The following is a 25,250-nucleotide window of genomic DNA, read 5'->3' on the forward strand; positions in this document are numbered from 1 at the left end:
ATATATATATATATAAATGGTCTTTTTCAGCAGGGTGGTCAAGTTATTGTCATAAAGTTAAAGGACAGTTCAAGGGTTAATGAACAGAACTGATCCCTTCAGATAATGAAGTTGATCTATAAAGTTAATTAAGTTAATTAAGTTTAATGGCGGCAGGCAGTATGGCTTGAGCTTTAATTTTACCAGACGGACACATCCAGTCCAGACTGCAGTTGAGCCCCAGGGTCACTGCCAGCACCTTAACCCGGCTACAAAAAGGAAAAGGTAAATAAATATGAAGTTTGAATGATTTCCCGCTCCTGGTCTGTCAGCCATGATGCCAGCGGCTGCAGCTGCAGGTGAGCTCAGGTGTGCGGAGGAGGAGGAGAGCAGCTTTAAATCTCACCGCGAGCGTTTTTAGTCCGACATGAGAAACGAGCTGAAAGTTAAAACGGTGACACCGAGAGCGGAGCGGGACTCAACCGAATGAAGGGTCTGCGCGTGCGGCACAGCGCGAGTGACTGCGGGGAGGGCGGGGGGGAGGACAGCGTCTCTGCGCGAGCTCAGTCCGCTTCAACGGCTGACGGGATGTGAGCGCGCGGGAGGACCGTTGCTCGCTCGTCGGTTCCAACTTCCCCCTCGAAGTTACTGAGCCTCAAAATGTCGTGCTCACCACGCACGTAAACTGCTGTCGTGTGGACGGAGCGGGGCTCGGTTGGTTTTATCTGTCGAGCGACATTTATATTTTTTTTCGAGGAGAAGGAGGACGAAAAGCTTTTTGTTGTGCTCACGCGACGATGAAGGCAGGGAAACTTCAGAGCCTCGGAATGATGGACGTACCTGTCTTCATTTTGCTCATCCACCTGACTCAAACCCACATAAAAGGTAAAGAAACAACAAAGCACGGGGCTTAGTTAAAAAAAATAATGATATTAAAATGTGCATGTCTGATGTAAGTTCTGGTTGCACCGGTTCAGAGTGATTTTTATGAATGAATGTTGATCCATTTTATAGTAGAAAACTGCTTAGACTCAAATGACCAGCTCTGATGATGATATTCGTCTTCACAAAATGTCCAAAAGCATTATTATTATTATTATTATTATTATTATTGTTGTTATTATTATTATTATTATTATTATTGTTATTATTATTATTATTATTATTATTATTATTATTATTATTATTGTTATTAATAATCTATTCTGTTAAATTCAAACAGATGTTCTTGGAGCTGAACTTAGACAGTTGGAGGTTAAGCTGTCATGTAAAGAAATTTAAAATAAAAATCACGTCTTGTTTTTTGCCATGTTCACTTTCTGAGTCATCCAGGTCTGAACCTGGGATTTTTTCATTTACACTTTTAAAATAGACTCACATAAGACTGAAGAACCTGACAAAGTGTTGGTTTGGAGAGATTGAAGAGATTTAAATCAAAAGAAAAATAGAGAAATGTAGCCTTTTTTTGTGGTAAAAATACATAGTAAACACAGTGTTAAATGTCTGGGCTGAAATTTACTGAAAAAGCTAAACCTGAGTTGTTAAAGATAAAAGAAGCAGAACACTAACTAAAACCTAAATGGAGCAAAACACCAGCTAAATGATTAAAATAGCAAAATGTCAGCTAAAAGTTAAAAGTGAAAAAAAAGCAATTTAAATGTAGCAAAAGGCTATTTAAAAGACTAAAGTCAAAGCAGTAGGGCTAACTAATAGTAGCATAAAGCTACTAAAGCTAGCATAAAATAGCCAAAAGTTAAAAGTGTCAAAAGGCTAGCTAAAAACAGCAAAAAACTAATCAAATGCCAAATGTAATATGACTAACTTACAATAAAGTCTAGCTTAAAGGGAAAAGTAACAAAAGGCTATATAAAAGTAGCAAAAGACTAGTTTACAATAGCCGAAGTCTATATATAAAAGTAGCTAGTTTACAATAGCAAAAGGCTAGCTAGCAAAAAGATAGTAAAAAGTAACAAAAGGATAGCTAAAAGTATAGCAAAATTGTTTACAATAGCAATAGGCTAGCTAAAAGTAGCAAAATGCTCGTTTTTAGTACAGCAAAAGGCTTGTAAACGGTAACTAAAGGCTAGCTAAAAGCAGCACATGAAAACAGCCTGCTAAAGCAGATTTAACTGATGTTTGAAAAAATTGAAGAGGTTTTAGTGTGTTTCTACAAGTGAGTTTCTTTTGGCTACTCCCTTCTTCAGGGGTCATCACAGCGTCTAACTTGCATGAAAGATTTGGCTATTTGTTTTATGCTGGATGCCCTTCCTGACGCAACCTGGGCTCGAACCAGCAACTTCGGGATTACAAGACTGCGGCACTGACCACCAAGCTACTGCAGTGGAAATATTTTTAAATAAAGTAAAATGTTTTTAAAAAGTAAAAGTTTACCAAAATCAAAAGTATCACCCATCTACTTGGCTAGCAAAATTATTTGATTTTGAGTGGCTAAAACAGCACAAAGTATTGCAGAAGTAGGTAGCTTACAAAAAGTGTACAGTAAAATAAAAAACAAACTGGAAAACAGTTGCATTAAAGTTGATTCAGCCTTAACATCAAATGCTCTTTATGGGGATGAGCATTTTGCGATAGTAGCCGTAATCTCTTTCCCAGTTTGGATGTGAACATAGCACTCTTACAAATCCTAAAATTGTGTGTAGGCCTGTCATGATAACAAATTAATTGTCTCAGAAGTTATTGCGTTAAACGATAATATTGATTGAAATTTGACAATAATTAGTAATTGTCAAATTTAAGAAGAAATGTTAATTTGTGTGTAGTAACTTTTTTGACCACCGGATGGCAGTATAAGACTGAATCCAAGGATGAATAGTGAGGGAGTGAGCAGCGTGTCGAAGAAAAATGGGAGGGAGGCCCCTTGACGTGACATGGGCTGTCTCTTGTTCCTGTTTATTGGTTCTCAAAATGGCGGACGCTTGGTGTGGCTTGAGCTCTTTAGCATAGCGTTTGCCACACAAAGAGACAAGAGAAAGGGAAGGGTCAGTGAAGAGCACCGGAATTTAGTGTTTTTGTCATCCAGTGTCCAGCAGAAAGAGAGACACGAAGAAACGATAAAGCCAATAAATGAAAATGAGGTTGATAATTTTCATTTATCATGCCATTAATTGATTTATTGTTTATTGCAACAGGCCCAATTGTGTTTTTTAAATACACAGTCTGTTCAGAATTATTTTCACAATGACTGTGAAGTTCTTGGTTTGATTTCTTTCAACACAAATTCAATGAAGACAAAAAATAAAAAAATCAAGGTCTGCTGATAAAAACAAAAGACCGAGATAAGAGATGAAACCTGATGAATAGCACGCAAGAAGTGACACGAGAACAGAAAAATGTGAGCACAGATCAGCCACACTGCAAAAACACTTTACTGCACCTCTAAAAAAAAAGTTAAGTCAGGTCCTCTGGACGTTCGAAAAACAAACAAACAAAGGTGCTATTTATAAGACTGAGCTGAATACAGCTCCTCAGACTGAAGAAGTCTTTCGGATGAAAGACGAAACATTTCTACACTTTTTTTTGTTTGTTTTTTGAACGTCCAGAGGACCTGACTTAACTTTTTTAGATTTTTCTAACTGGATTATTGAGCATGCATCAGGATATTTACTGCAGCTCTTTATCTATTTATTATACCATTATACTGTATATTTTATTGACATAAAAATTGTTGAATTCACCAATGAAAACATAACAGTTTCCAGAACAACCAGTCAAAAGTTCATTATCTGCATCTTAGGTTCCCCAAAAATTTCAGTTCAGCTATTTTTCCCCCACAGACACACTCGTGTAATATGGCCAGAGAAATGCAGTCCGCTCCTAATAAAACCAGAAGAGTAGAGGTGTGCTTATGATCCTTCGCTTTTGCTCAATATTTATTTTTTATTTTATGCATCTGTCGAGTGCAGAGGAACTTGGCTCATGTACAGTTTCCAGTGGAGCGATCATAGAGGACAGACAAAGGAGAGAGTCGGGATTCAGCCACCCGTAAAGATGATAATTTTGGAAGTCACTGGTGTGATTTAAAGGGTCTCTCCCTCCCCTTTGTTTTAATAACTTCAGATTTTACTGCTGTTCTGAGAGAGACTGGCACAATTTATTTAAAGACCATCACTGGCAGATTTGGAAACTTGAACATATTGCAGGGCCTATACCCTGCTCCATTCTGGGACCTATAATCTGTTCTTGAATATTGGCAAATCTGGTATTATTTACCAAAACTGACAGATGTTGAGGACACAGTATCAGGATGCAGTGCAGACACCCTCGGGTGGTGTGCCACAGATGCTGCATGATGTCAGCTTCCATGACTTATTTGCCGTTGTCGTCGTGTATACAGTAGATGTTATGCCTCAGAGAGGTTCTGTGTCAAATTTATTCACATCTTCATGGCTCAAGAAGACATTCGAAAGGCTGGTGTACTTAATAATATCTACTGTACAGTATAATCTTCCCTGTGTAGGTGGGGGCTTTGCCATGCTCTCTTTGTAATTGAAACATCCTCAGCGTGCAGGCAGAAGAGCTTTGTATTAACGATTCAGGAGACACAGATAGGTGAATGTGAGCACCCTGATGGAAGTGCTTTCTGACTGTCTCACAAACACATTAATTTGCAGGGGATTTTTAAGGGAGGGAGTTGCTGTGACACCAGTTCCACTCAACATGTTTTCGTCTCAGGATGGAGAGTAACGGCAGGGACAGTTTTGACTCACCTGAACCAGTAGCAGTTGTTGGTTAAAAAGTGCATTTTGTTTGTTTTTATTTGTTTATTTTCAGCTAAAACTAGCTAACTTATATTAAAAAAATGGGTGTGCTTTGCAGGTGTTAAAAGCCTACTTTTGAGATTCCAACAGGAGGTTAACTTGAAACACAGCAGTGAAGGCTACACCTATGGGACAGATCTGGTTGGCAGGCCATAGACTGAGGAAGTCCTCTGGATGGGGGACGAAACGTTTCTCACTTAAAGAAACTGGTCCAGATGACACAATTTAACATTTTTTGTTGTTCTCTACTGGGATGATTGAGCTTACAACCCTTTTTCTGAACCACTTTGGCCTTGGTTGTCCTCAGGCTGTTCCTGTGAGTAGCAAGTTGGCCATCTGGCCTAAAACATTTGATTGTTGTACATGAAGATTGACTGATTTGGATGGGTGTGCTTTGCACATCTTAAAAACCTACTTTTGAGATTCCAACTGGACGTTTGCTTGAAACACAACAGTGAAGGCTACCTGTGGGACAGATCTGGTTGGCAGGCTGAGGAAGTCCTCTGGATGGGGGACTAAAAGTTTTTTTTTTTTTTTCCGTCGAAAGTTAAAGTAAGCATTGGTCAGCTTTGGAGAAAGCTGCTCTCTGATCTGTGAAAAGAACGCTGTGTTATGTGATTTTACTGCGAGACCCTCTGATCAAAGGCACAGACTCATTTTGTGTCAGCTCTCCTTTAAGCGGAAGGAGGCGCCCACTAGAGGTTTGGAGGGTGAAGTGTTTCAGTGTAAAATGCTGCTATGTTGTTCATTTCTTAAGTGAGACGACTGGAAACTGTTAAGAGTTAACAACATATTATTTTGTTTCAAACATATGGCTAAAACTGCATTTGATATCTTTTGCACTGTTTTGCACTTCAAGAAAGAAGCCTAATACTTTGTTTATTATTTAAAAACTCTCTGGACCTAGTAGTGGAATTTTCTTAATTAAAAATAAATGATGGCAAAAGGACACCCTATGCTTTTTAAAATTCCTATTGCAAGTTTTATACCAAAAACATATTGCGATATATATCGTTATCGCCACCCTTCACAAAACATATCGTGATATGAATTTATGCCATATCGCACATTCCTGCACCCAAGTACTTGTAGCTGGAGACCACTTCCATCGCAGATCCTCCTATATTGGTGGGGGGGCGGAGGTTTGTTTGTTCCGTCTGATATCCACGACCATCTCCTTCGTCTTCTTCACATTGATGTGAAGGTTGTTCTTCCTGCACCAGCTCTGCAGGTGTTCAAATTTAAATGATTGAAAGTATGCAGAGGTAGGTACATGTTTGAAAAAAGATGAAAGAGAAGATATAACATAAAGCGTAACAGGATGACTGTAGTGTGAAGGCTGGTTCAGCATTCACACAAATAAAATAACTGACAAACCATGTATTTCATGTCCCCATTGAGTTTGTTGATTCCTATAAATATTTGGGTATCTTGGTCGACTCGCATCTCTCTTTTAAGGTCCATGTGGAAAACCTAGTAAAGAAACTGAAAGCTAAACTGGGTTTCTTTTTAAGAAACAGATCCTGTCTAACCCTGAATGCTAGGAAATGCCTTGTATCTGTGACCTCCCTTCCCTCCAGTTGATTACGGTGACGTTATTTACATGAACGCTCCTACAAGAACCCTGCAGATGTTGGATGCTGTCTATCATGGTGCACTAAGATTCATAACTGGCTGTGATTATCGTACCCACCACTGCACACTGTATTTACTGGTTAACTGGTCACCATTAACTTCTCTCACTGGTACATTTTCATCTTTAAATCACTTCTTGATCTGCTGCCTTCATACATCACCTCCTACATGTCTCTGCATGAGTGCAGCTACAGCGTGCGCTCTCAGGACATTATTACCTGCAGTGTTCCCTCAGTGCAGACTGAACTTGACAAAAGGGCCTTCTCCTACTCCGCTCCTGTTTCCTGGAATATCTTACAAAAAGATTTGAAGCTCTCGACCTTGACCTCTCTAAGTGGCTTTAAGAATCTGTTGGACTCCTGGCAAGGACTAATGCAGACATGTTCCTGTTTTTAGTTTTCTACATTCACGTTATAATCTAGCTGTTTTTGTTAATTTTTTGCCATCCTATTTGTAAAAAATAAAATAATAAAATTTTATCTGTGTGGGATATTTTTGTCTACATTTCCAACCCAGTGTTTCCCCTACCATTATACAAGCGGGGTGCCCCACCCCATTAACAAAACTGAGCACCCCACCTACCAAACTGAACTTGCCCCCCCCACCCCCACCCGGCACTGACATAGCACTAAGCTAGCAGCGCGAAATACAGGCTCTATAGCTAAAAAGCTAAAGGCAGCGCTCATGCTGCCTCTTCTCTCAAGCTGAACACCCCGCCCACACACACTCAAAAACTGTCTGTATAAACAGTGCACAACTCAAACGTGTCACACTAAGCGCTAGCAGCGCGCAATACAGGTGCTCTAGCTAAAAAGCTAAAGGCGCCTCTTCCCTCATGCTTAACACCCCCCCCCCCCCCCCAAAAAGCTGCGCTCAGACATGTTTCCATCCTCCCTGTCAACAAAAATCATGGATGAGATGAGCACCCCACCATGGCAAGTTAACTGGGGAAACACTCCAACCCACTGTCTAAAACTGCAGAGGAATAAACATAAGTGCTAACAAAGATGCCTTGTTTACAGAAACGGGCTCTCATTTGATTCACTTTTCCTTTCTTACAATTTATGTGTGCTATCTGATAAACCATAAAAACTTTCACTCATGAATGTCTTGAATAAAAACCTCCAGTGGTGGGAAAATCACATTCCCAGGATTCATGCAGGGGTTTAGTTACCAAAATCAAAATTGCTACAAATAAGCTTATTTACCCATCTGAGTCATTTACCTGAACAAGTAAACAAGTTTAAACTTACAAAGCCTCTGCTGTTGCTAACAGAAAGGAGCCTTGTCACGTTAAGGGCACCTGATTATCAACGAGGCTGCTTGTGTGAAACTTGCCGCTACTTTGCGCTGCTCCTGACAGGTGACTCTGATTATTACTGATACGAGTCATTTTGCATTCTGTGCTTTTACATCATCACAGTTTTAGAATGTTAACTGCAGTACTAGACTCTCACAGATGCCATGTTGGTCTTGTAAACAGAAGCTAATTTGATCATGTGTTGTGTGGGTTTTCTGTGAAGATGAACAGATGTATTTTTGTACTCATAAAACAAGGACACAGAGATAAAACCAGAAATATAACTGTGCATTGTTCAGTATTGTTCATGATTTTGTGTAATTCTGTAATATTTGGGCAGCTCAGGGTTTTAAAGTTGTTGTTTTTTTGCTTCACAGCCTGTTCTGGTCTCAGTCACATTCCTCTCTGCCCCCCTTTCAGTGTTCTTTTCACTGGATTGTGTTCAGATCAGTGACCTTTTTTACGAGTAATTTGCTCTTCTTTGTTTGTTCTGTGTCACGCCTCCTGCTGACACCACTCACAATAATTAAAAGAAATTTATGGATTTGGGGGCTCTGTTCGAGCATGGTGGTGAAGAATTGGACGTTCTCTCTGTGTTTGGGAAAATAATTGCTTGTCATTCAATGTGATTGGCAGCACTTTTATGTTGAGTGTTTAATTTTCAAATGGTAAATGGACTGTACTTATATAGCGCCTTTCTATCTTATTTCAAGATACTCAAAGCGCTTTACCCTACAATCTGTGTCCTCATTTACCCTTTCATACAACACTCTACTAGATCTACAAAGCTAATTGAACAAATCATTCTAAAGAGACTAATCAGTGCTTTAGCTCACATTCATACACTGATGGGACACACATCAGAGGCTATGAGGGGTTCAGTGTCTTGCCCAGGGACACTTTGGCATGTGACTGCTTGTGGATTCGAACCCCCAACTCTCGCATTGGAGGACGACTGCTCTAACCACTCAGCCACAGCCGCCCACAACCAGATCTTACAGGCAGCCTGTTTTGGAGGTTCATATCTGAGCTCCGTGATGCCAGGATTTCTAAACTTGTTACGAAGCAGTACCCTTTAGACTCACAAAGTTGTTCCATGACTGGGAATCTCTGTAACCCTTGGTTTAAAAAGTCATTTGGAGAATCTGACTGACAGGTAGTTGGTGAGGAAAAAGTCTTATAAAAAGATAAAACAACAGAGAACAAAGGTAAGAATGTAGCTGTTCAGGTTGTTTGACTTGGATGTTGGAACTCATGAAAGTCAGCTTTAACCAGTCAAGATTAGTCTTTTGAACTGTCTCACAGACTCCTTGTTCCTGAATACATTACAAAATAATGAACACGACAGTCAGGTTTGTCAAAGCCCAAAAACAAACCTCTATTGAAACTCAATTGAACTTCAAAGGAGGTTTATTGAACCAAAAGAAAAAAATAATTATAGGCGTAACAACAAAATAGAAAAAAAAAAAAAAAATACATAACTTGACACTTCCTGAAGGAATGGATATCGCCTACAGTCTTTCATGTTAGAGTTTGACTAAAATCATCTTATGATAAGGAATGAAGTTATAGCTGTCTTGCTTAAACCTTATAAATGGCATTATGTTCATTTTTTTATGTTTTATTGCAATATCCTGCATGATCTGTAGTGCTAGAGTTTGGGTTGTGAATGACTGTCAGCTACTACCACCACATTTTCATACCTGCAAACTTGTCGCTTTTCAATGAAATTTGCAGATTTCAAACTAAAACATATAATTTAGATGACTCATGTAGATCAGAAGAGTTTTTTTTGGGTGGTGGTGTCAGAGGTTTAGTAGATGGTATAATTTCCCTTTAAGAAACGGTGTTTCCTCTTGGTCACTTGGCTTAGCAAGGTCCTCCTTTTTGTCGACGGGATGGGGGGAAAGGAGGGGGAGACACCTCGGCATTGCATGCTACCTTACCACTACGTTAGTGTGGGTGGCATGACAGGGGCACTGCCAGGCAGTTGTTGACCAGTGGTGGTGGTGTAGGATGCATGAGAGAAGTGGAGCGCTACGTCTTAGTGCAACTTCAATGTAGCTGTCTACCACATACACAGGGCATCTTAGAATAAGATTTTGCCCCAAGATGTGAAAAGTCCATCTGATGGTGTTACAGAGAATATCTTGAAGGAGAAATAACATGTTAGAGAGAAAGAAGCCAAGTAACACAAGTTTTCTGGAAAGTAAAATTTGTAAAATCAGTGATGGGGAAGGAATAGTGGAAAGGAAAACAATGGGAGAAGGGAGATGGATGTTATTCCAAGTGGATTGTGAAGGAAAGGGGAATAAAAGTTATGAAGTGATAGAAATTGTGATGGCACCAAGGTAGGAAGGAACATGTAAACCTATTTTATTTTAATAATTTAATTATAATTACATGCAGTTTGACAAAACTGACTAACATTTTTATTGTTGGATGTAACTGGGACCCTGTGTACATAATTTCGTTTCACCACATGTACCACATGTGGTGTGAACGACAATAAAGAAACTCTGACTCTAAAAAGTTTTGTGTGTGTGTCACTGTTGTCATGCCCAGTGTATTTTTGTGTTGTGAAGGCTGCATGATGCCTTATCATTTTCTGTTATGAGTAGGTCTGTCACTAAATCAGGGAAAAATAAAATGCCCCCCTAAATTCATTGTTGGTGGTTTTCATAATTGCACATGTTGCACCCGGTAAAGTTAATATTCTTATTTTTAAACATGCAGTTCAGTGTCACCATTGCTTATCACAATGGCATGTTGTGTTACAAATAAAACTAAATCAAAAATAAGCAAAATAAAAGTGCACCCCTTAAGTCATTGTGATAAATTGTGAAACATTAATTTCATTATCTTAGCCATAGGAGTGAGTTTAAAAACAGGATAATGCATACATGGGCTAGTTGAACGAGGAATCTGTCTCTAAGATAGTTATTAAATCAAGTGTTTATGTAAATGTAGATGTTTAACAACCTGTTAAAGTACACCAGAATGCAGGAAATGGCATCTACTTTATTTAAACATTTCTCGGGGAGGACCCTCAGAGCCTCCCCCCCACCACCACCACTATCACCAGTGTTTGCCCCCTACATTACAAATGCTTTTGATGTCAATAGGCACAAAGAGGCACATGGACAAGCAGCGGAGCAGGCCCTTGAAAGGCTTGTCCAGGCAAAAAAAAAAAATTATTTTTGCTATTAACAAAATACTCTTGCTATATTTGGTTTCTCTGGTTGGCTTGCTGTTGCTTGTTTATTATTTATTTTTTTTGTTAACTATCCATCTTTCCTATGTATGTCCTAATTAAATTAGGATGTGTTAGTAAATGGCTATTACAAATCCCAAAATCTTCCAGGTGTGCCGGGGTGCCCCCTTCCTACCACTACAGGTGCTAGGTTTGTCACTTTTTCCATCCCTTCAGAGTTTGCAGGTATGCATTTTAGCTCAATATCTTTAACTTTGATTTAGTTATAACCATTTTTTGTTGGCTTGGGTTGTTTGAGGTTAATCAGTTGTTGAATGATTTTCTAAAAATTATCCCACAGTTAATGCCAAGGCTTGAGGCAAAAATATTGTACAATTTATGACACAATCCTAGTGTTTTAGACCCATTGGCAAGCAAGTGAGCGAGACAGGAGTTTAAATTTTTTTTTTTTATTTAAACAACAAAACAAAAGGGCTGGCGAGGCAGCAAAAAACTTACTCAAGTGCAGGATGAGCATAAACTGAACAGAATTAACATCAGGCGAGCAGGTACGGGACAGGACATCAGGTAACGGGCTCAGATAGATCATACAGACATATCAGACAGACAGGAACAGAGGAGGACTGAGTCGTCTGTGCAAAACAGAACAATGACCGGATGATGGAGTAGTGAAGAGAAAAGGTTTAAGTAAGGCTGAGGGAGAGAGGGAGTGCACCAACGATAATACTAATTGCTAACTGGTGTGGATGATTAAGACTGGAGAGACAGATTGAGGAGCGAGTGGAGAGTGACAGAAAACACAGAGTCAAAAACGACAGAATGACAACAAGGAGCAGAATAAGCAGAAAAGGGAAAACAAACAAATATACATAAAACAGATGCAGGGACAGATCTTGTCAATTTGTTAAGCTCAAAGGACATGTTGAAGACAAGGCTCGGCTACTACCACACCAAATTGTAGATGAATATAAGGAAAATTAGCTGAGTTGAAGGTATTTTTATTTTCTTCAGTCAGCTGTGATAGCAATATTGAATTAGGTGACCAAAAGTCAGTGATTTGACAATGTACATTCATCAACTACTTTCTGAAAGTTTCATTAAAATCACTCCACATGGGATACTTTGCAGACGAACAAACACACATACACAGGCAAAAAGCATCATCATCTCCAGCGGTGGGCATTAAAGAACCAAAAACATCAGGACAGGTGCACTAAGCATGGAGCTAAATCAGTTTTCTATCCCATCCAAGCACAGGTACTCGTTACATAATGGATTAGGAAATAAATAATTGCCATTCAAGTTATTTGCTTGGATCAGTTTGTTACTTAGTACGGTGTGGCCAAAAAGCTACCTATCTTTATTGAACTTATTCTAGAAGCTGGACCATGACCCAATGTAGAAATGATTAAAAATAGATAATCAACAGAGTATTTCCCCGTGGAATCAAAGGTTTGTACTCTTGTATTTCTGGAATTTTCTTTTTGACTAAATATTAGACCAAACAGCATCCTCTTCACAGCATACTCTTTGAGTAAGGCTGCACAGCATTGAATAAACGCATGACTGTGATGTTACCAGTAAACGTTTCAGTGGTGGTACGCATTGCAATAACTCACATTTTCCTCAAGCTTCTCTTTTTGCTGTGTCATCCCACAGCACATTTTCTGTGGCCACTATCATTTAAAGTGGCTCTGGGCATCAAGGCAAGTGAGAGTCTATCCCACTGGTCAAATTGGTGCAGAGCAAAAAATATACAGCACCTGGAATGTAACGGTCTGGGGTTTATTTCAGTCCTTTGCAGTATTGATGTTGGCCACACTGATATTACAATACCAATAAATCTTTGATATTTTGTGCAACTCTGTCTTTGAGAACATCACTTTAGGTTATTGTATCACAGGTGTTATTCAGAGCTGTTTTGTTTTAGTTTGGAGTTATTGCTAAAAGTAAATGTTTGTTTATTTTACTCATTTTTATAAATCAGACTATTATGATTTCTCTCAGTCCTTCATCTTCTTCTTTCAGCTTTTCCCTCTTTGGGAGTCGCCACAGCGAGTCGTCCTCCTCCATCTCCCTCTGTCCTCTGCATCCTCTGTCCTCACTCCAACTACCTCCATGTCCTCTCTAACTGCATCCATATATCTCCTCTTTGTCTTTTTCCTGGCAGCTGCATTTCTAACATCCTTCTACCAATATACCCACTGTCCCTCCTCTGGACATGTCCAAACCATCTCAGTCTGTCCTCTCTAACTTTGTCTCCCAGTTGTTCAACCTGTGCTGTACCTCTGATGATCTCATTCCTAATCTTATCCATCCTTCTCACTCCTAAGGAGAACCTCAACATCTTCATTTCTGCCACTTCCAGTTCTTTCTCCTGTCTTTTTTTCAATGCCACTGTCTCCAGACCATACAACATAGCTGGTCTCACTACTGTCTTGTAAACTTTTCCTTTGAGCTTTGCTGACACCCTTTTGTCACAAATCACTCCTGAAACTTTTCTCCATCCACTCCATCCTGCCTGGACTCTCTTCTTTCACTTCTTTACCACACTCCCCATTTTCCTGGACAGTGGACCCCAAGTACTTGAAGTTCTGCACCTATGTGACCTCTGCTCCTTGTAGCCTCACTGTTCCACCGGTCTCCCTCTCATTCACGCACATGTACTCTGTCTTACTATGGCTGACTTTCATTCCTCTTAATTTCTCTCAGTCCTAGATAACCCTTTTCTAAATTTACATTCTCTTAACATTTAGCCATTCTCATGAACTTCACTCTTGCCTTTGATTTTCAAATTTAGTCTGTCACCAAAGCCGTAGTTTGCTTATCTCAAAGACTTGGATTTAAGCTGTCGCTCGCTGACTCTGTTGCAGAAACTTTCATGCCAGACTTCCTCACCTTCCATCTACTGCAGTTACAGTAAGGCTTGTTTGTGGCATCTGGTGAAGTCTTGAAAAGGCTCTGATGTGTCTTAAACTCTTCTGCCAGGTTTCTGTGCAAACCCTGGCACCACTTCTCTCCAACTTTTATTCAACTTCACTGCCTTCCAATTAGGTTTGGTGTGATCCATTACAAAATCCCTTTTCTCACTCACAAATCCCTTCATGTTTATCATCGGCCTTTTCCTCATTTACTGAATCTTAGTCCGTTTGAAGCCACTTTGTCCCCATCTCTCAGATTAGCTCACCTCTCACTTTAGCTCTTGTTTTTTTAATGTAGTTTCTATTTTAATGTTTATTGTGGGAGTGTGTGAATCTGTCCTTGTACCTTTTGTAGTTTATCAAGTGCAATATGATTAAGTAATTGTATCTCACTTAGATGTATTTAGTCTGTAAAATTTACTTTTTTTGTTGTTGTATTTTTATTATGTGCTGGCTGTGGCAGCCATCTTAAATTTAGTGCATTATAAATGTTATAAATGGTTGTAGAGGTAAAACCAATGATTATTTACTAAATGTTTCATTAAATATATCCAGTGGCTCATGACTTATTTGGCCAATAGACAAGAGTTGAGACTAGATTATTATTATCCAAAATTTCATCGAAGATCTTGCACAATCTGTTAACATTTCAAATATGTGTTGTAAATGAGGTTCAGCTACTACCACACTAAGTATGAGTTCATAATCTTTAAAATGAACTGACTTTTAGACATTTTTGTGTTTCTCAAGGTCATTTTGCTGTGGCAGACTTTTTGAACCTGATAAACTCTAAAAATTAATCAGATGTAGATGAACATCCAGTGATTACTTTCTGAGTTCCAATAAAATTTGTTGAGGGTTTATGAGATTTTTTTTTCCAATTTCTTTTTTATTTTTATTTTTTAACACGTGAGCACACAAAGACACATCCCCTCAGGGCTGTGTGCTGAGCCCTCTCCTGTTCACTCTGTTCACGTATGACTGCACCTACCCATCCAGGCTGTCATATTGTAAAGTTTGCAGATGATACAGCGGTGGTGGGATGCATCACAAACAACGATGAGTCCAGCTACAGGCAAGAGGTGGAACACCTGGAGAGATGATGCAGGAAGAGCAACCTTCATATCAATGTGAAGAAGATGAAGGAGATGGCCATGGACTTCAGAAGGAACAAACACACCTACCCCCCCGAACATAGGAGGATCTGCGGTGGAAGTGGTCTCCAGCTACAAGTACTTGGGTGTGGACCTGAATGACAACCTCAGCTGGGGCAACAACACCACCAGCCTGATCAAGAAAGCTCATCAGAGACTCTACTTCCTCAGGCGGCTGAGACAAGCTGGTCTGGGAAGATCAGTCCTCACCTCCTTCTACAGGTGTGCAGTGGAGAGCATCCTGTGCTCCAGCATCAACGTGTGGCATGGAGGCTGCACAGCTGCAGAAAGAAAAGTTTTGCAGAGAGTGGTGAAGGCTGTACAGACGTCTGTTGGAGTCAGCCTCCCCACCATCACAGACATCTACACCTTCAGATGCAGGAAGAGGGCCACCTGCATCATGAAGGATCCCACTCACCCAGCACACACACTTTTTGCCTTGCTCCCCTCAGGAAGGAGGTTGAGGAGCATTAAGTGTAGAACCACTACACTAGACTGAGGAACAGCTTCTACCCTGAAGCTGTTAGGCTCATGAATCTCTAACCAGAATAATCACTGTGCAAAATCAAATCATGTTGCTGCTGATCTGTTTCATCTTGCTGTGTTCATTCGTACTCATCTGCTCACACTGACTCATGTTCATGCTGCTGTTCGGCGTATTGTTTTTATGCTACTAGTGCTTAGTTTGTTTGTAGTTAACCTTTTTCTTAGTTCATATCTTAGATCTTATTACTGTTTTTTTTTACATTTTAATACTTTTGTTGGATGTTATTGGGACCCAGTGTACACAATTTTGTTCCACCACATTTACCACATGTGGTACGTATGACAAACAAAGAACCTTAAATCTTTGAATATGCAAAAACATTATGGAAACACATTATGACAATATCAAATAAATTATTTTTTATAAAGATAATGCCATTGATAACAGAGCTGTGGATTTAGTTCCAGCTTCAAGCCGTTTGTAGTTTCATTTCTGCTTTCACTGCTCTCACCAGGGTGAGGGCAAAACAGAAAATAAAGCAGCAAGCAGCTTTTACCCGCAAAACATGCCTACAAAAACTCATTGTGAATTTTTTGTTCCGTGCCAACTACCAGACAGACATTTACCTATTACATCACTCGTATCACAGCATAAAAAAACCTTAAATAAATAGATGTTCACTCCAGGTTCTGTTCAGGACTGAAAACAGCAGTTAAAATGAGTGAATGTTGAGTGTAAAAACGTCACTAAAATGTCAGGTTTTGCAAGTTGAGACATTGTGGTGTGGCATCAGTTTTACTGGCGTAGTTCCGGTGGCAGAATGTCTGGAGGGGCTTAAAAATGACACGAAGGTATAAAAGAACGCTCAGTTCAGTAACATGCCGTTTTCATAAATTGTAAAAAATTATTTTTCATATATATTGTCTTGACTGTTTATGTTCACATCTTGATTTGTAGCCTTAAGCACCAGAAAATTCATAGGCGGTGATTTATTAATTGGAAAGTTTCACATAGAGCACAGTATTCCAACAAATGACCTTTTCCTCAAAAATAACAATATTAAATTTTGTCATTTGCACGAGTTTCATTTGAATTGTTTCCATTTGTGTTCACATTTTCATGTAACAGCAGAGTTTGATGAATGTTGTGTTCAAATTACACCTCCCCATGCTATTACACCATACGTGCCCATCCAAAGCCTCCATTTTTTTGGAGTATATATTTTTAGTATATCCTCAAAATAGAAGCATCACACAGGATTCTTCTACAGTCTCAGTGTTGCTGAAAACAGGTGATACTTTAAGGCCATTTTTATTACACTCAGCAAACCAGCCACTAGGTTTGCTGGGGAAATGTTATTGCATAAGGAAATCTGGAGTCAGGCCTGTCGTGATAAACAATACATCAATTAATCTCATGATAAATGAAAATTATCTATTAATTATCTTATTTTTTGACTAACTACTATCCATCCATCCATCCATCCATTATCTTTACCCGCTTATTCCATTTTGGGTCACGGGGGTCGCTGGTGCCCATGTCCAGCAATCACTGTGCGAGGGGCGGGGGACACCCTGGACGGGTCGCAAGTCCATCACAGGGACACATAGAGACAAACGAGACAAACAACCATTCACTCTCTCACTCACACCTAGGGACAATTCAGAGTTACCAATCAGCCTAACATGCATGTTTTTGGTCTGTGGGAGGAAACCGGAGTACCCGGAGAAAACCCACGCATGCATGGAGAGAACATGCAAACTCCACCCAGAAGGCCCCTGGACCGGGATTTGAACCAAGGACCTGCTCGCTGAGAGGCAGCAGCTCTACCAGTTGCGCCACCGTGCTGCCGACTAACTACTAATTATTATTAATTATGGTCAAATTTCAAACAATATTATCGTTTATCACAATAATTTCTGAGACAATTAATCGCCCAGCAGAATTTGTTATTGAGACAACTATCTGAAGTGGCAGAGAAGTATGTAAGACTGGTACAGAACATGTATGAGGACAGCAAGACAGTGGTGAGATGTGCTGTAGGAGTGACAGATAGCTTCAAGGTAGAGGTGCATCAAGGATCGGCTCTGAGCTCCTTGTTTGCTCTGTTGATGGACTGACTAACAGACGAGGTCAGGCAGGAATCTCCGTGGACTATGATGTTTGCAGATGACATTGTGATCTGTGGTGAGAACAGAGAACAGGTGGAAGAGCACTTGGAGAGGTGGAGGTATGCACTTGAAGGAATAGGAATGAAAGTCAGCTGTAGTTAGACATAGTACATGTGTGTGAATGAGAGGGAGGCCGGTGGAACAGTGAGGCTACAAGGAGCAGAGGTCACAAGGGTGCAGGACTTCAAGTACTTGGGGTCTACTATCCAAGAAAATGGGAAATGTGGTAAAGTGAAAAAGAGAGTCCAAGCAGGATGGAGTGGATGGAGAAAAGTTTCAGGAGTGATTTGTGACAAAAGGATGTCAGCTAAGGTCAAAGGAAAAGTTTACAAGACAGTGGTGAGACCAGCCATGTTGTATGGTCTGGAGACAGTGGCATTTACAAAAAGACAGGAGAAAGAACTGGAAGTAGCAGAAATGAAGATGTTGAGGTTCTCCTTAGGAGTGACAAGGATGGAAAGATTAGGAATGAGATCATCAGAGGTACAGGACAGGTTGAACAACTGGGAAATAGTTAGAGAGACCAGACTGGGATGGTTTGGACATGTCCAGAGGAGGGACAGTGGGTATATTTGTAGAAGGATGTTAGAAATGCAGCTGCCAGGAAAAAAACAAAGGAGATATGTGGATGCAGTTAGAGAGGACATGGAGGTAGTTGGAGTGAGGACAGAGGATGCAGAGGACAGAATGAGATGGAAGATGACTCGCTGTGGCAACCCCTGAAGAGTGAAATACCAAAAGAAGATGATTTTATTACACTCAACATATATATCCATCCATCCATTATCTTTACCCGCTTATTCCATTTTGGGTCACAGGGGTCGCCGGTGCCCATGTCCAGCAATCACTGTGCGAGGGGCGGGGTACACCCTGGACGGGTCGCAAGTCCATCACAGGGCCACACAGAGACAAACGAGAAAAACAACCATTCACTCTCTCACTCACACCTAGGGACAATTTAGAGTTACCAATCAGCTTAACATGCATGTTTTTGGACTGTGGGAGGAAACCGGAGTACCCGGAGAAAACCCACACATGCACGGAGAGAACATGCAAACTCCACCCAGAAAGGCCCCTGGACCGGGGTTTGAACCAGGGACCTGCTCGCTGAGAGGCAGCAGCTCTACCAGTTGCGCCACCGTGCTGCCCCTCAACATATATATTTATAACATATTTTATCACACTCTTGTTTTTTTTCTTTTTTGTTTGGTTGTCCAAATCCCATGTTTTGTTTATGTTTTTGTCATAGCCCACTGTTGGGAGCGGGGAGGCAATGCGGTAATGTTTTTGCCATCTGTTACCAACATGTCTGGTCAGTGTACCTTTCGTTCAATTGTTTTTTTTTTGTTCAATTGTTTTTTCATTGAGAATCAAAAATCAAAAGATGAAAAAAGACATCATTTCTTTATTCATTTTTATGTGGGATTCAAAAAATACAATACATCATTGTTTTCTGCATTTTTTACTTTAACCTCACATCAAAAAATTAACTTTGGAAAACTGTCCTGCGCACTTATTTGATTTTGATATTTCTATCAAATGTGTCAAACTAGTACAGCTATTGTACATATACACAACAATAGTGTAAACTTCCTCAAAGATCACCAGGTTGTTTTTTTAGTGGCATGGTGGCATTTTAAACAGTTTTGTTGCTCTACCCATCCACAGCCAAAACATGGATCACGCCGAACATGCCAAACTTCTCATTCTGATCTAGGTGTAGTTTATGATCCATATACTCAGCATGATGGGGGCAGGATTTACAAACCGGATTCCAAAAAAGTTGGGACACTAAACAAATTGTCAATAATAACTGAATGCAATGATGTGGAGGTGCCAACATCCAATATTTTATTCAGAATAGAACACAAATCACAGATCAAAAGTTTAAACTGAGAGAATGTATCATCCATCCATCCATCCATCCATTATCTTTACTCGCTTATTCCATTTTGGGTCACTGGGGTCGCCGGTGCCCATGTCCAGCAATCACTGTGCGAGGGGCGGGGTACACCCTGGATGGGTCGCAAGTCCATCACAGGGCCACATAGAGACAAACGAGACAAACAACCATTCATTCTCTCACTCACACCTAGGGACAATTTAGAGTTACCAATCAGCCTAACATGCATGTTTTTGGTCTGTGGGAGGAAACAGGAGCACCCGGAGAAAACCCACACATGCACGGAGAGAACATGCAAACTCCACCCAGAAAGGCCCCTGGACCGGGGTTTGAACCAAGGACCTGCTCACTGAGAGGCAGCAGCTCTACCAGTTGCGCCACCGTGCTCCCAGAATGTATCATTTTAAGTGAAAAATCGGTTGTTTCCAAATTTCATGGCGTCAACAAATCCCAAAAAAGTTGGGACAAGTCCATTTTTATCACTGTGTGGCATCCCCCCTTCTTCTTACAACACTCAACAGACGTCTGGGGACAGAGGAGACCAGTTTCTCAAGTTTAGAAATAGGAATGCTCTCCCATTCATGTCTAATACAGGCCTCTAACTTTTCAATTGTTTTGGGCCTACTTTTGTCGCACCTTCCTCTTTATGATGCGCCAAATGTTCTCTATAGGTGAAAAATCTGGACTGCAGTCTGGCCATTTCAGTACCTGGATCCTTCTCCTACGTAGCCATGATGTTGTGATTGCTGCAGAATGTGGTCTGGCATTATCGTGTTGAAAAATGCAGGGTCTTCCCTGAAAGAGATCACGTCTAGATGGGAGCATATGTTGTTCTAGAACCTGAACATAGTTCTCTGCATTAATGGTGCCTTTCCAGACATGCAAGCTGTCCATGCCACAAGCGCTCATGCAACCCCATACCATCAGTGATGCAGGCTTCTGAACTGAGCGTTGATAACAACTTGGGCTATCCTTGTCCTCTCTGGTCCAGATGACATGGCGTCCCAGTGTTCCATAAAGAACTTCAAATCGTGACTCATCTGACCACAGAACAGTCTTCCATTTTGCCACACCATTTTAAATGACCCCTGGCCCAGTGCAAACGTCTGAGCTTGTGGAGCTTGCTTAGAAATGGCTTCCTCTTTGCACTGTAGAGTTTCAGCAGGCAACGGCGGATGGCACGGTGGATTGTGTTCACTGACAATGCTTTCTGGAAGTATTCCTGAGCCCATTCTGTTATTTCCTTGAAAGTGGCATTCCTGTTTGAGGTGCAGTAACGTTTAAGGGCCCGGAGATCACGAGCATCAAGTAGAGTTTTACGGCCTTGACGCTTACGCACAGCGATTGTTCCAGATTCTCTGAATCTTTTGATAATGTTATGCACGATTGATGATAACTTAAAAGTCTTTGCTATTTTACGCTGGGTAACACCATTGTGGTATTGCTGCACTATCTTTCTGCGCAACAATGGTGGAATTGGTGATCCTCTTACCATCTTGGCTTCCGAGAGACACTGACACTCTGAGAAGCTTTTTTTATACCCAATCATGTTGTCAATTGACCGAATTAGTGTTAATTGGTCTTCCAGCTGTTCGTTATATGCTCAATTTCCCTTTTCCAGCCATTTATTGCTACTTGTCCCAACTTTTTTTGGGATTTGTTGACTCTGTGAAATTTTGAATCAACATAGTTTTCCTTTAAAATGTTACATTTACTCAGATTAAACTTTTGATCTGTCATCTATGTTATATTACGAATAAAATATTGACATTTGCCATCTCCAGATCATTGCATTCAGTTTTTATTCACAATTTGTTTAGTGTCCCAACTTTTTTGCAATCCGGTTTGAAGATTCCGAGCATCCTTGATAAAGAATTTTTTTTTGATTATTCCTTTATTAAATGTTTTTTTTTTCCTTAATTAATCCTAACCTGTGAGTATTGGCTTATTAAGGGTGATATGGTGGTGCAAAAACTATGAATTTAATAGTAAAAAAAAAAATCTGTCAAAAATATACGAGTGATAGATGGGAGACCTACGTTGTGTGTACAGTGAAGTATGCTGTTGTAAATTAAGAATGCACTCAGTGCTCACTTGTCTAGTGGTGTCTGAGAATGAGTGGTGTACTCCGTCATTGCGTCTGGTTACCATGGTAACGGTAAACAGACCGCAGCGGTCTATGAGGATTAACAGAAAGCAATAGTCCTACTCAACACTCAGTTTGATCACCAGCTGCCACAAATGTTAACGATTACTCGCACCACCTGACGTTGGTATTCATGATATGGCTGATGAAACTGTTTCAAGACTACTCGTCGTTCTTCTGCCCACACTCCCATCCATGACAAATATCCTGTTATAAACTTGCGCCCGTAGGATGGGTCCGTCTGATGAGGAAAACTATGTTAAAAATGGAAGCTAAAATATTATACCTAAAATAAAAATCCATGTACCTCATATATTGAGCCAATCACAGCCATCTCCAACTCTGCATCCAAAACGTTCTTTTTGTGTTTCAGGTTGTGCACACACTCTTCTGACACTCGTTTCTGAGCTCTGTTGGATCCACATCTGCTGCAGTGTAAAGGAAATCTCTGCGTGTGTCTTGCCTGTCTGAAGCAACTTTTTGATTAATGCCAAGTGTGTTTCCAATGATGCCATATCATTGATATGCATGCAAAACACACACAAACTTCCAGGTCACACATTTGATAGTAAACAAATATCAAAATCAAATAAGTGCGCAGGACAGGTTTTCAAAGTTTGATTTTTGATGTGAGGTTAAAGTAAAAAATGCAGAAAACGATGATGTATTGTATTTTTTGAATCACACATAAAAAGGAATAATGAAATGACAAGACATTTTTCATTTTTTGATTTTTGATTCTCAATGAAAAAACAATTGAACGAAAGGTACACTGACCAGGTCTCATTAACTACAGGAGAAATTTTAATGAAACACTCAGAAAATAATCATTGAATGTACCTTTATAACTGATTAACATTTGGAGCCAACTTAATTGAAGATGGTGGCCACTGTTAACAGTAATTAAAAAACACACAAATGGCTGTAATTCAGTTAATTTAAATAATATTGTCCTAAAAATTGAGGTGGTAGTAACTGAGTCATTTACAACACATACTAAGCATGACATCTTGTAATATTGCATGAGATTAGATATAATTTTTAATGTTATAACCGTAAATTTGAAGATTTGACTGAAACGGCTACAACTTTGTCATTTTTTTTAAACAAAGCTTGATCTTAGTCTAAAACTTTTACAGGCGATATCTTTCAGTATACCCTAGTATTTTATTTACAATAGGTTTTATGTAATTTTGTGCGCACAAAATAAGAGTGAACCCTACCGTACAAGCACAGCAGGACTTTTTATTAAATTTTTTTAATCGCATTTAGTCCACCTTAAGACGAGACAAGATAAAGTCAAAGGCAGAGTAAGAATGTGTTTTAGCAACAAGATGTGTGTAAAGAAGATTTTTTTGAAAACCTCCATATTTAAAAGTATTTTGTTTGTCATTTGATTTATAAATCACACCTGCAGTCAGAAATAAGGTACTAAACAGATTTTATTTCTGTCACTCTAGAACCGCTCTTCACCCTCTTTGAAGCACGCTGCTACTTTCTTATTATTTTCCAAAGTCAAGTGGCAACACAGCAAATGTTTCCTGTAACCTCGGGGAAAATTTCAGATGGGAAGTAGAAACAACAACCCCGTTCAGATATGTTTATACATCTCTCTTCTCTGGCTTTTAGATATCATTGTACATGTTCCAAATATTAAACGAGGACCTGAATAAATAAGCGGGAGCTTTGTCCGACCTGTACAAGGCACTGTTTATTTTTGTTTATTTTCCATAATGTCACTTTTTCCTCCCTGAACTGACAGAAAAATGATTACTGAGCTAGACAAGAGAAAGAAAGTTACTTTTATAAGGCTATATACTTATATTTTATTCATAACACAAAACAGCTTACTCTCAATATTTAGGAGAGCCCCATAAAATTCACTAAAGGATTTCACTGGGGCTCCAGTAATAAACGGGGGAGGTGAGCTTCCAGCGTGCACCATGTTGTTAAAGTGTGCTGCTCTGCAAACAAAAATAGTTAGGAATTCATATAAAACAGCTTAAAAGTCTGTTTTTTTAGAGGTTTGGCCAACAAAAAACAAAGAAAATAGTGATCCAAGTGAAGAAGGGAATTAAATCTTTACCACATTTTTTCAAAAAAAAATTAAAAACGCATGCAGTCTTTCAGATTAAATGTTTTGCCATCACACGTTTACTGAAATCCATCATTGTCAGCCCCATGAACCAGAACACATCTGTCTCTGTTCTGGTTCATGGGGCTGACTTCAGATTTCAGTAAACATGTGATGGCAAAAAAATAATCTGAAAGACTGTGAGCTAAAAATAAACAAACAAACAAACAAACGGAAAAAAGCCAATCCAACCTACTTTTTCTGTACATTTACTTTTCTGGCATACTGACAGATCACAACTGAGAAATCAGGTCATAACACTAAAGTAACTGAACTGCTGAAATAATCAGATGTCAACTAAGGACTGTTGTTTTGAACTTACAACAAAGACTTTCCAGAAAGTACTGTTTGCTCAACCGCACTAGTTTACAAGGTGAACATGTATTACGTAATATTTAAATTATAATATATTTAAGTACAAATATATAATTAAATGAGGGGGTGGTGGTGCAGAGGTTAGAGAAGGTGGGCCTGTGATTGGAAAGTCTCCAGTTCAACTCCCTGTACCGACAACATCAAAATGTGGGTGGGGAAAGGCAAACACCCACACCTGCCTCCACCCTCATTTGCCCTACTGTGGGCCCTTGAGCAAGGCCCTTAACCCCCACAGTCTGCTCCCCCAGGCACCCTAGGCAAAAACGAACAGTAAAACAATACAAATTAAACAATTATATTAACAATTTTCCCATTAACTATAATCCCCAAAAGCTATTACACATGCAGACACAGTGGCCCTGTCCGCAGGATAGAGTCAGAGTCAGAGTCAGAGTTTCTTTATTGTCATTCGCACCTCATGTGGTACATGTGGTGGAGCGAAATTATGTACACAGGGTCCCAGTTACATCCAACAATAAAATGTATAAGAAAAACAGTAATAACATCTAAGATATGAACTAAGAAAAACATCAACTAAATATACACTAAGCACTCATAACATAAAAACATTGAACATCAGCACAAACTTGAACATGTCTGTGTGAGCAGATGAGCACGCATGAACACATCAACATTGAAACAGATCAGCAGCAACATGAAACAGATCAGCAGCAACATGATGTGATTTTTCACAGTGATTATTCTAGTTAGAGATTCATGAGTCTAACAGCCTCAGGGTAGAAGCTGTTCCTCAGTCTAGTGGTTCTACACTTAATGCTCCTCAACCTCCTTCCTGAGGGGAGTGGGGCAAAAAGTGTGTGTGCTGGGTGAGTGAGGTCCTTCATGATGCAGGTAGCCCTCTTCCTGCATCTAGAGGTGTAGATGTCTGTGATGGTGGGGAGGCTGACTCCGACAGACTTCTGTGCAGCCTTCACCACTCTCTGCAAAGCTTTTCTTTCTGCAGCTGTGCAGCCTCCATGCCACACGTTGATGCTGGAGCACAGGATGCTCTCCACTGCACACCTGTAGAAGGAGGTGAGGACTGAGCTTCCC

The 25,250-nt window shown here is 39.9% G+C and overlaps 1 protein-coding gene across 1 annotated transcript in view; it reads left to right on the plus strand.

Moving 5' to 3' along the window:
* The first annotated feature begins 774 nt into the window (after nt 1-774).
* The window catches only part of rxfp2a (relaxin family peptide receptor 2a), a 122,267-nt gene continuing 97,791 nt past the window's right edge, over nt 775-25,250 (plus strand). The window contains exon 1 of the mRNA XM_037687368.1: nt 775-864. Coding sequence (XP_037543296.1) covers nt 777-864 — 88 coding nt within the window. The 5' untranslated portion in view covers nt 775-776. The remainder of the gene's footprint in view (nt 865-25,250) is intronic.

Source organism: Nematolebias whitei, chromosome 14 (assembly GCF_014905685.2).
Source record: "Nematolebias whitei isolate Nwh7 chromosome 14, NemWhi1, whole genome shotgun sequence".
In the NCBI taxonomy this organism is placed as follows: domain Eukaryota; kingdom Metazoa; phylum Chordata; class Actinopteri; order Cyprinodontiformes; family Rivulidae; genus Nematolebias; species Nematolebias whitei.